At 34.6% G+C, this 12,472-nt stretch overlaps 1 protein-coding gene across 3 annotated transcripts; it reads right to left on the bottom strand.

The window, feature by feature from the left end:
* LOC110614977 (probable methyltransferase PMT4) lies at positions 1 to 9,089 on the bottom strand. Of its 3 annotated transcripts, XM_021756673.2 has the most exons (11): positions 8,765 to 9,084; positions 8,184 to 8,302; positions 7,379 to 7,711; positions 7,132 to 7,267; positions 6,661 to 6,901; positions 4,172 to 4,397; positions 3,831 to 3,991; positions 2,544 to 2,847; positions 2,312 to 2,444; positions 1,097 to 1,307; positions 1 to 490 (listed from the first exon to the last, which is right to left on the bottom strand). In XM_021756673.2, exons 3-10 carry the CDS (start codon positions 7,525 to 7,527, stop codon positions 1,158 to 1,160), a joined length of 1,500 nt encoding a protein of 499 aa, XP_021612365.1. In that variant the 5' UTR covers positions 7,528 to 7,711; positions 8,184 to 8,302; positions 8,765 to 9,084; the 3' UTR covers positions 1 to 490; positions 1,097 to 1,157. The 3 variants fall into 3 exon arrangements, with proteins under 3 accessions (XP_021612365.1, XP_021612363.1, XP_043812588.1); XM_021756671.2 differs by having other exon boundaries at positions 7,379 to 8,302; positions 8,765 to 9,086; XM_043956653.1 differs by lacking the exons at positions 1 to 490; positions 1,097 to 1,307; positions 2,312 to 2,444 and having other exon boundaries at positions 2,696 to 2,847; positions 3,827 to 3,991; positions 7,379 to 8,302; positions 8,765 to 9,089.
* Between the last annotated feature and the right edge of the window lie 3,383 nt (positions 9,090 to 12,472).

Raw genomic sequence — 12,472 nt, 5'->3', positions numbered from 1 at the left:
TTAAACAATGTCAATTAATTTCACTATATAAGAAATAAAAGCATAGAAGAAAATACTGAGTTCAGATACAGAATTTTTCACTCTAAACATATTCACTCTAACCTTCTAAACTGAAACTATAAAATTTGATAAACCCTTTAGGCTTCTAGCCTCCTCCAACTACAAAAAATTATATGTAGAGAGAGATTCAAATCCTGAATCCAAGTCCAACCCGAGAGAGAATATCGAGTGTAACTATCATTTCATCGTCTGGCATTTCCCCCTCGACAGGTAGTGTGATTGATCAATACAGAGTCATTATGTCCAATATTTAGTAAAGTTTCAAGGGAAGAAAAATAACACTCACAAGAATTTTGTTTTAAAAATATGATGAATGAATAACCACAAATGCTTTGACAAAAATTGCATGCTTCCCAGCTACTTGTGCAGCCAGCATCCATTCTATTCTACAGCTTCCCTGGATTTTCATGGTCGAGGCCGCATAGTGAAGCTATCAAAAATATTCATAGCAGGCGTTAACAAGAACTCAGAGTTAACTTTAGAGTGCAACTTCTCTTTTATAATGAAGAATAAAGAGAACATAAGCTAGTCTCCATAAAAACTAATGCAATATGCTGAAAAGAACTTGGTAGGAATTCTAGACACGGGTTTGCTTGTAGAGGCTCAACTAACTTGAATGGCTGCAAGTCTAAAATCACTGAGTGAACATATTTCAGGTTATTTAGGACAACCGACTTATTGTCGCAGGTGGTACAAACCCAAGGGTAATGAGTTCAGTTCACATATGCAACTAAGGCGCAGCTGCATGAAAGGAAAATATTGCTAAGCAAACTACTTTAGGTGTTTCAGTGTTGCTACAGGCATAAATATCGCGAGGAGAGCATCCAAGACAGATCCAGTATGAAATGACTAACTAATGAGTACATGTAGGTCAATAAACTAAACCAAGCTCTAATTCATGTAGATATAACTGAAGCTAAGATTCATAATTAAAATTTGACCCGTACCAGAGTCGTTAAGTGTATAACCTAATTAAAAACAAATCCGTACCCAAAGGTTCTATTGAATAGTTTTGAAGACAGAAAATAGAATTTACCAGAGCTTAAAAGAAAGATTGTACACTTTGGTGATTGGTGAGACCCCTGATGCTAACTCAATCATTTTCTCACAAATGGTTTTTGGCAAACAAGTAGCCGCTGGTCACTGCCATTCTGCAAGTCAATCACCCTAGCTTCCCAGTGTATCTGTGTGGCCAGTGCCCGAGCCATCTCAATAGCTCCCAATTTATCAGAAAGAACAATCCATCCCTGCCCAACAAAATAGTTGCATAAAAAACTAAAATGCTGCAGAGGAAGTAACTGTAGGATTTGCACAAGGAATAAAGAGCCAGAAGCCCAGAACTGCTGGATACAAAAGAATGGCACCAATATGAATAAGCCATTCTTTTCAGTTTGAATAAAAAAAATATCAATTAACCATTTTGTTTGCTAGTTATCAATTTTGAAATACAAAACTTGCTTCCTAATGTAGAAGGATAATATTTGTTGTTGTATTACAATAAAGATAACAAATATTATCGTTCTACATTAGGAAGCAAGACAACTAAACGCCCCCACCCAACATTCAAACGGCAAACGAACCACAAATCTGATAAGCGGGTTGCATGACAATTTCAGCGTCCTCTCTGGTGGACGATGAGAGACAAATATTACCCTAGATGGGTAACACAAAAGAACATGAGCCCTAAGTCTCTAAAAATTTTAAAATTTGACGAGGGAGAAAAAATAAATAAATTTCTACGAGAATGGCTCTGATACCATGTAGAAGGATAATATTTATTGTTGTATCACAATAAAGATTACAACCTATTTATACACGAGAGACAGTATCTAAACATGAAGGAAAATTAAGTCTATGATTATAAAATCCCTAAAATTAAGTAACTAACACATCTATCAATATTTACTTCCTATATTAACACATTTACTTCCTATAACCTATAACACTTAAGTTCTGGTTTGCAAAAGTATTTTTGCTCCTCTTACATCCCACTAAGGCCCAAACATCAGACCTAATTATGCCATGCAGTAGGTTCTAATTTGTTTTGGCATAAATAGGAGTTCTATAAAAGAAAGAATTTGAACTTGCTGATATGTCATCCAGAAATATAATGTATAAAATGGAGCATAATCCACATGGAGTTGTGAAAGGCACTTTCAACATAAAATACGAAGCGAGCAACCTTACATTATACTGCACAAATCATTCAAGTTTAGGCAACAAAGAAATACCAAGAAAACAGTAAAAGTACCTCGGGGCGTAGAATTCGATCCATCTCTAAAAGCAGGTCCATCATGCTGCACCTATCTGAACTGAGATTTGAGAGAAGCCCATTTGCATGAAGCATGTCATATGTACGGGGGTATGTAGGGAAGGGCTCGCACCTGTATACCCAACAGATAGAACAATTATATTTTTTTCAATTAAATTATTTCCCAAAAAATTTATGAAATATGTTCTTGCTTCTAATGAAACTATCCTACCAATCATGCAAAACACCAGCAAAACCTCGGTCCAGTATCAGAGGAAGTGTGTTACGAGCCCAAACAGGCACAACATTCATTACCCACACTGATTTCTTTTGCTCCAGAAATGCAGCATTTAAACCCCCATAGTGAGCATTCATGTCCATCACATTACGTATCATGTTATAGGGAGGTAATGGATCTTCATCACCTGGCCTCTTAGGATGATCAGAGAAAATTAAGGGTGTAAGCAAAGACCAATAGTTTCTTAGAGCTGATCCCCAAAACTGCAAGTCTTCAAAGAAATCTTCAGGCTGAACTCCTGCAAGGCAAAAATGAATCAATAAACTATGTTAAATTTGGGCCAAGCCTAACTCACCCCAAAAGCTAGCTCAAGGGGGAGGAGTGCCTATGGCCCATATAAGGGGCACATTACCCATTTCCACAACCGATGTGGGATTCAACACACCCCCTCACGCCCAGAATTTTTACTGGTGCGTGGCACATTTATGGGGCGCCCAACATCGGATGGGAGGCTCTGATATCATTGAGCCGTAAGGCCTAAGGCGCTTACCACCAGACCAAAAGCTTAAGCTGTTAGTCGAGGCGCTACTTTTATCATCTTAGGACACTCCATTCATTCCCAAGGCAGGGAGAGACCAAGTGACGGCCATTCGCCTGGAGACATTTGAAGTATATTAAATCCCTTCACCCCCACGGATCGAACCCGCGACCTGGCTCTGATACCATTGAGCCGTAAGGCCTAAGGCACTTACCACCAGACCAAAAGCTAGCTCAAGGGGGAGGAGTGCCTATAGCCCATATAAGGGGCACATTACCCCTTTCCACAACCGAAGTGGGATTCAACACACCCCCTCACGCCCAGAATTTTTACTGGTGCGTGGCACATTTATGGGGACCGATGTGGGATTCAACAAACTAGATAGCAACAAATGTGTAAAATAAATATTGAAAAACTGAACTAAAGGGTTTTACATAAATGTTATATGGGCCATTGCTTGGTGCAATAGTAATAGTCTTAGGCTTGCAGCATAAGACTGCAGGTCCAAGTCTAGAGAGCAACCAATTCTAGTAAAATACTCAAGTATAGATCTCTCTCAAAATTTTGTGTCCTATGCCACTTGGGTAGGAACTATAACTGGGTAATGACTTCTCTTAATCTGATAAATGTCTGATGAAAAGAAAATAAGTTGCATGGAAACAGAAATAAATGAAAAAGTACAAAAATGAAAATAAAATACATAAATAAAGGCAAGAGATAAATGTGTTTAAAACAATACTTTCCATGAACTTGAAGCTTGGCTGAGCTTAATTGGGAACCCGAAGACTTGTTCTGAATGGGAATCCAGCGTTTGCTGGGCGTCCCAGTTATACATCCCACAAGGGGGTGATAATATGGAGAAGTATCAGGCCCATCACTGCACAGTGGTGGAGTATCCTGCTTACTATAGTAGAAAAGAAAAAGGGGGAACAAGAAAAGACAAGAATATTAGCATGCAATTGCCTCAAGAGTTTTGAAGTTGAAGAGAAATAACAGGGTGGGGGGGGAGTGGGGGAGGGAGAAATAATGTATGAAAAACATAAACAAATGGAGAAGATGCTGAACTATATATTAACATCCTCACCGAGATCTATAGCAATGGACATCTATGGTTTTTTGCCAAATGAAAGTCTCTTCCTGCTGAGCTAGAAGAGTCCAACATATTTTTTCAGTTAACTCTTCTTTTAGTGTCACTGTGTTTCTCCTCTTTGAGTTCGATGATCTTCCATGTGGCTTGCTCATTGGCAAGGTTAAAACAAAGTAACCTCCAGGTTTGAGAACTCGATCAACTTCAATGAGGAAGATACCATCTGTTTAAACAAGCCAATCTTAGAAGATAATGCGAGTGATTCAAGAAACAAAGTGCTAAACCCTTAAATTTACAAAATTCACATACCAAATTTCGGAAAAGTGAAGTAGTGGCATACGAAAACAATTCGATTACATCAACCTTGTAATAATTAATTTAGCAATTCCATTTCTCAACTACAACATGCACAACGTTTAACATCAACACCAATAACTCGTATCATCACAACCTTCAAAAAATGATCAACACATAATCTGCATATTCATAGTTTGGTCCTTTTATTTGTTCCTTCAAAATTGAAATATTAGAGTTCTCCTATCCTTGTTTGTGCGCTAGGCTCAAGTTTTTTCCAAAGACTTTAAGCAAGGGCCAAGAATCAAGTATAGTCTCTCCCCCATTGGATTCTTTAGTTGAGAATCATAATCAATTCAGATATGAACTATTCATTCATTTTTTTCCTTAACTTTCATAACTGATTTGCCTTTTTCTCCTCCTACCACGGCACCAGAAAAAGGTGGGGTGGGGGAAGTCTTTCCTATGAAGTATACTAATTTAGGGAGATGAAAAATACACATTACTAACATGACAGTGCAGCAAGATTACCTTTACAAATGAGTTTACTCTTTGTTTTCCATTTCTAGCATTGAACAATTAAATTTTACATGACAATTTAATAGCACAGGCATTTTTATTTTATGCATTGGTTATAAATGTATCAGCAATATACTTACATGTGTCTAAAAGCACCTACGTGGGAGATAAAAATGTATCAGCAGGGGAGCGTTCCGCCTTAGAGGGAAGAAATAACATAATTCTCAAAATCTAAAAATTTTCACTTCAAATCTGGAAACTGGATGCATTTTAGAAGTATCAAATGTGTATCAAGCAATGCAAATGTGTATCAGTATCTAATATGGGTACCATTTTGTTGGAAAAGTAGCTTCTATTTGTTGTGGCCTCAATGTGATAGTGCCAGTGTTTGATACCAGCAACAGAGTTAGAATAGCGGTAGAAAAACCTATAAAAAGTTGCAAGCTGCAGCTAGTAGATGTGGTCCTTAGCAGGAGGCACAGCACACAGACATTCTTTGTCATTTGACCAATTTCTCTAATTACAAAGGGATAAAAGGCAACAGATATATTTGCAGAAACCTACAGCATGACCAGGTAATGAAAAGAACAGAACAAATATGAAACCAGTTTTCATCAAAGAATTCAACATCAAGTTCAACTGTAGCACCATGGCTTAAAAATCATCACATTAGATCCAGTATTTTGAGAGAGGGAGAGAGGGAGAGAGAGAATCCCAAAGCCTAGTAATATAAAAGCCTGATATTGCTATTCTGACTTTCAGGCTAAAGTCAAATCACATTTGCTATCCAACTTCACCCAATGTTTTAAGGAGAGAGAAGAAACATGCTTCAGCTAACCCTTACTCTTTCTTTTTTCTTCTGCTTTTTCTTTTTTCTTTTTTTTTTTTTTTTGTTTTTGCAGTTCCATTTTCACAACCAAGAAATTGAAATGTGAAGCACCGTTCAACTCTTAGCTTTCCTAGTAAACACCAATGTTGACAAGGATGCTAGGAAACATTATCACATCTGACCCTTTGACACTCTTGCCAGTATGAAAGTACATTGTTTAGCAACAACTACTACTAACTTAAATGCTTATCTGGCTGTTAGTCTTTTCCTATTATTTCCAGTAACTAATAATCAGGCCAGTAGGCTCAGTACCATTCCTCACTAGGCACTATAGCTTGGAGAGCTTGATACATCATCTAATGTCTTCAAAAATTCACACTTAACTCTCTAGACTACTACAGCTCTCAGAGTAGAAATATCTATTTATGCCAATTTCGGACTCCCACTACAGCACATTAATCTATTAGTTTGCCTTTCTGGCATTCCACATGGACTAAGGCTAAATTCACTTTTTAAATTATTTTTAGATAACAGTTTTCTTCATGAGGATTAAATAGAAATGGAAGACAAGATGACTTAAGATTAACAGTATTATAAAAGGTTATACTGTCAATTTCAAATCTAAGTTATACAAGATTGGAGGATCAAATGTCAAGTAATTCAAAAGAACCAACATCTGAAACAAAAACAAATGCAGCAAAAAAAAAAAGGCAAAGAATCAACTGAAAGCAAGGATGCAGAAGTTAAACTAAAGATAACCTTATGATAAAATAATTTTTGCAGAAAATCTAAAACGGAGCTATCCAGTAACTAGAAGAAGATACACCAAAACATATAGAGACACCTTTTTCATCCCAATTAATGCCACATTGAGCACAATGAACCATGTCAAACGATAATGATGGATATGGAAGTTGACGTGAGATGAAATTGCCAATAATTGCTGGAAGACCTCTCTCAAGGGCCAGCTGAACTTGACTCCCAGTTGCTTCATATGCCGCAATACAAACAGCCATTAACTTCAGTGACACTAAATGAGCTCCAAAGCTACCAAATCCACAACCAATGTCTAGTACAGTTTGCACCTATAATTAACAAAAGCAGATGAGAAAAAACAAAAAGATAGCTATATGCTCATAATTCCATTTCAGAACATAGAAAAGGGTACATGGCATCGTAACTATCATGACCATGAACTTTATCATGCAACTGCTTAAAGCTATTAACCATTGTATTGAACAAATGCCGATATCCTTGAAATCCTTTCCTCACAATATTACAAGGATAGCAACTATAAAATGCCAAGAAGACTTACACCAGCTTGAAGAAATTCAGAGTCACTTCCTAAACCAATCATCTCTGCAATCTGGCGAGAATAGTCTTTGACACCATCAAAAATCAACCCGTCTTCTGAGTGAAAAGCAATTTGATTCTCTTCCAATAACATCAACCTATAGAGTGTGTTGAAAGAAGTATAACCTTAAACAATTAATTCACTACTATAAGCAATGGTAAGTTCAGTACTGATTAAACCACATACAAGATTAATCTAAAAGAATTACCTTTTGGTCATGCTTCCAGATGAAAGAAAATGATCCTTGGTAAGCTTCACATTATTACTCCATATCACATCTCTACCAGCTGGCCACCTTAAGGGGATCTTATAGTCCTTAGGAGGGCGAAGCAAACACCGTTCTCTTGGTCTTGACATTTCACAATGCCTATCAAGCTCCTCTCCATTTTTAAACCCAGCCAACAAATTTGCTGTGACATTGTAACAAGGCACATAATTTTCTCTTTCTCTGCCACAAAATCCCAGCTCTTTTTGCCTACTAGCTCCTGATGAGAGGGTTCTCAACTCCAAATAATCAACTGCTGCTTGCTCCTTTAACCTTCTATAGTTGGAATAAATGTCAGGTAGTGGAGTGTTAGTTACAGAATCAAATGCACTCGAAGAAGTGGATCCTAAGATAGCGATCAGCACAAGCACACAAATGAGGCACAACAACAACCAACTATGTGGTGGTCTAGGGCCGAAAATGACAGATGGTTTAGTAAACCAGCGGCTTCTCATGTCCAAATTGTTTCAGAATCCACTAAATAACTAACGTCAACCTACCTCTCGAAGAACTGTGAAAACCATAACCTATCGTAACATATAAGCTTCTATATATGTTACCATGAATCCGCACAATTCCTACAAGCATTGATAGAAACTTCTGGGAGATCTTTCACAGAGAATCATCCCAATCAGCACTCACACTATCCCAAGTCCAAGAACAGGACTTAAGTTCACTACACAGCTAGCATCATACTAAGTACCAGGCACATGAATTGCAATCCTAATTATAAATCAACAATTCATACAATTCAGCTGTGCAGAAGAATTACGACTCCCAATCAACCTTCAGTGTCTCAAATGCAGAGAATTGACCACAACTGAGTAAAAGCAAAACCAATCTGGAGTACTAACCAATCAGATCAACCTGCAAAAAAAGTCAGAAGAAGCAAACAAAATAAATAAAGAACACAAAAAGATCCATATTTACAAAATTTCGAGTCTCTAACGGTCTGTTTGGCTATTTACCAAGAAAACAAAAGAAAAACGGAAACGCAACCAATTGAATTTTCCAAAAATAAAATAATATAAAAATAAAAACAGTTAAGCAGAGGATTCCAAATTCTCTTTTCACCTTATACAGTTTAGACGTTCAAACTACAAATACTCAAAAGAAAAACACACAAAATCAAGTGCATGACTTTCCATTCTTACAGCAGTCCAGATCTCGAAAAGGAAAAAACCAGAAATGAGATCAAATCAGAATCATATACAGATTAGAAAAAAAAAAAAACAAACCATTTATAACAGCACGCAGTGGTCACCAAAAAGGAAAGAAATCTAACAAAAAATGCAGGCGATTTAGGGTTTTGTGGAGGGTAAAAATTACCAGTTTTGGTTGGTTGAAGCTGAGAGGATTCAGAGAAAGCTCACAAGCGAGAGAAAGAGAGAGAGAGAAAGAACCATTTCAGGGAGAGTCCAATGCTATCGGGTTGAAGTTTATCTGTGCAATACAACAAAGAATGGTATAAAAATCAGTGATGAGATCTAAATGGCTAGAGACACCAAAATCATGAATCATCTCCTCTCTGCCTGTTCAACACAGGAAAAAAATAATAAAATTTTAAAAAAATTAAATAAGGTAAAAGCTAGAGGGAGAAGAGAATATTTGTAATTTTTTAGTGTTCTGCACTTTTTTAAAATTTTATTAATTTATTGCCTTATCAAATAAGCTACGCCAACCCTTATAAAAAAGCTAATCATTTGTTTGGACGTGCTGGGATGACAGATGATGGCGCAAGAAATGCTTGTGATTTAGCTTTATTATATTAATTATATTGTTTTAATTTCTTCACTTATATCAAATATTCATTTGTTTTAATTACTGTTTTGTAATTTTTTTAGTTGAGGGAAAGAAATCTAACTTTGATTTTGTTCGATCTGAGTAACTCAACGAAATAATTTTAAATTTTAAATAAGTGTTAAAATTTTATCTTTGATTTTTTTATTGATTTTTTAAAAATTAAAAATCATTTCTTGTTTATGTAAAAAAAAAATTATTTCTCCTAATTCAATTAAGTTATAAACAATGTAATATATAAAATTAATATATTTATATTTTGAATGATATTATAAAATAAGAACCTAAAATAGATTATGAATTGTAATATAAAATAAAGTTGTAGAATAAAAATTTAATAAATTGATATTAAAAAATATAAAAATTATTATATCAAATTTTTTATTGATATTCACTTTCTCTTAACAACAACGAGTTTTGATTTAAAATTTCTATTAACAGAGACAATCGGCAACTAATTAACTAATAAAATTTTATATCAAATAGTCAATCGCATTATTGTTAAATTTTAGAATGTTATATTAATTTCATCAATATAAAAATTAATAATTATAAAAATAAAAATAAATAATTTTTTATGCAATTATTATTAAATTTAAAATATTATATTTATTTTTTTAATTTATTAATTTAAGCCGTTAAAATAATTATCATATATATCAACTATCTGACTTTACATTCTTTTTTTTTTTTCGGTTTATATAAGTTTTTATTTTTTCATCAGAATTATTGGAGTAGATTTTAATGAATGGAGGGCACTTTCAATGGTGGTGACAAATGGTGGTTAGTATTTGCACTCTATGAAGCAGTCAAATTATGTCACATCATTGCTGCCATGTTGGTTTCAAGGAAGTTTTCTATTTTCCTTAAAAGCCAAACAACTTGAACTTGTCCCTCTCACTGTAGCAATCATGGCATTTTCTATGCCTTTCAAATTGACCCATAAACTGGCTGGTTTTACAACTCACATTGAGAAAAAATATATATATTTTTCAAAATGTATTGGTTAATTTTATAAGAGATGGTAAATTTTGATTATAAGGATATTAATGCTCTGCTTGTTTTATGAAAAAAAATTATAAATTATAAAATATATTTTATATTTTTTAATGTTTAAAATATTAAAAAAATTTAATAAAAATATTTTTAAAAAATAAATTCAAAATTATTTTATGTATTTTTAGGGAATTTATTAATACTATTACATATAAATTTATTAATATCTTTTAGTTCTTAATACTACAACTAAATAGTATAAATACCTACTTTTAGTTTATTTAAAAAATATTTTTAAAATTTAAATTATTTTATATAAATAAATGGAGCTTAAAATGATAATCTCTTATTTTTTAATATCATTTAAAATAATTAAAGAAAAATAATTTTAACTCTAAAATCACAATATTAATTGGTTGATTTAATTTTATTTTTTTTAATATAAACCATTCTATGTCTAAAAATTTATTAATTTAAATTTATGTTAAAAAAATCTATTAAAAAGATAAAATTCTCTTTTTTAAATTTTAAGAATATTTTAAATTTTTTTTAATATAAAACATTATTCAATGACTATTAAGTACTAATTATTTAGATTTTTACATGATAAACCGTTCAGCGTAGAGTTCAATAATTGGTCTACTGGGCATTCAAACAGCAATGGTGACAATTGTAAACTAATGAGCACTGGCTCACTAGAAATAACTTCACATCCAAAGTATCAAATTATATGCTTTTGGCGCCGCTGCCGAATGATTCGGTTAAAATTTATTGAAAGAGTTAAATAAAATTTATATTGTTCTCATTTTAGAGTGTGCTAATTCAGATATTTTGGCTTAATACAGACCTATTAATCTTTGAAATTTTGTTTATAAAGTCATTTTCAAAACCTTAATTAATCTCTTGAAACTATGAACGAAATCTCACCGGACTAAACTATTTTCATTCCATCTCGTATCATTCAGGATAATATTATTATTGCACATAAAGATTTTTACCATCTCAATACTTCACGTAAAAAAATTCATGCCATTGCACTAAAACTGAATATGCACAAGGCTTCTGATAAGATGGAGTGGCCTTTTTACAACAGGTCTTACTATAAATGGGTTTTGTCGACCGGTAAGTACAATTGTTAATGTAACGACCTGAAAATCGGACCGCTACCGGCGCTAGGATCCGGGTCGACTTAAGGCCGCCGGGACCCGTAGCAAGCCTGACATAAAACCTGTAAACCTGTATAATCCCATACATGATCAACAACATGCATAAAATTAAAACTTTTCTTTCCATGAACATCAACCAAACTCAACCTGTGCATAACATTAATATAACATTGATCCCTCTGTGGGATCTCATCAGTGTCCCCAATGGGTGACAAAACATATGCTGAGTTGGTTTACATAAGTGACATAAAATAACCAAGATCATGTATAAAAAGGGATACAACATTCTATGGTCAAGCACACATTAACATCCATAAACCTCATTACACAACTATACTGTACTTTTACATTACAATTTGATCATGTCCATTGCTAGCTATTACATAAGCATGACTTCTTTACTCTATCCGGACTCCCGCACTATACTGTACCTGCAATCCTGGGGGTAAAGGGAGAGGGGTGAGCTAAAAGCCCAGTGAGCTGAACTAGTAAAATACATTAACACTATGCTCAAATGGAATGCATCATAACACAAACAATTCACATAAGGGTTGGGTGAACTTGTCACCAATTAGTCCAAGCTAACATAATGTCAGGCCGTAGCATGGGGTCCTGGTCTTCCTGTCATACATACATTACTTACCATTATTCCAGGGCCTCCTCTGGGCTCCTGGTCTTCAAGTCCACAATCGTGCCAGGCCGTAGAATGGGGTCCTGGTCTTCCTGTCATGGACTAATTGGGTCATCCAACATTCACCCACATCAACAACAATCGATGCAATGCGGCATATTCGTGAATACTAATGCAATCATCCTATTGCATAATCATGATGCATGAAACATGATAAAACATTTAATTTAAAAGATTAAGTTTAGTTCCACTCACCTCTGGCTGACTCTGACAACACCGAAGCAGCTGAACTCACTGCTGGGGTCCTCGGTTCCTCGGGTCCGAACCTACACAGGTGGACTCAAATGAGGGACCAAACATGCTAGAACATAACTCTAAACTACTCCCCAAAAACCCCCTAGAACATCATGAAAACATCACATAAAAACATGCAAGAAATGGCTG

The sequence above is a fragment of the Manihot esculenta genome, chromosome 5 (genome assembly GCF_001659605.2).
Source record: "Manihot esculenta cultivar AM560-2 chromosome 5, M.esculenta_v8, whole genome shotgun sequence".
NCBI classification, from domain to species: Eukaryota; Viridiplantae; Streptophyta; class Magnoliopsida; order Malpighiales; family Euphorbiaceae; genus Manihot; species Manihot esculenta.
The sequence above is the reverse complement of the archived record's forward strand: the minus strand, read 5'-3'. Positions and strand labels throughout refer to the sequence as shown.

Coding starts and splice junctions, on each gene's coding strand:
- LOC110614977 (XM_021756671.2), bottom strand. CDS start 7,890: ATGAGAAGCCGCTGGTTTACTAAACCATCTGTCATTTTCGGCCCTAGA. Junction 6,902..7,131: donor CTGAATTTCTTCAAGCTGGT/GTAAGTCTTCTT, acceptor TGTTAATTATAG/GTGCAAACTGTACTAGACAT. Junction 4,398..6,660: donor CATTAATTGGGATGAAAAAG/GTGTCTCTATAT, acceptor TTGTTTAAACAG/ATGGTATCTTCCTCATTGAA.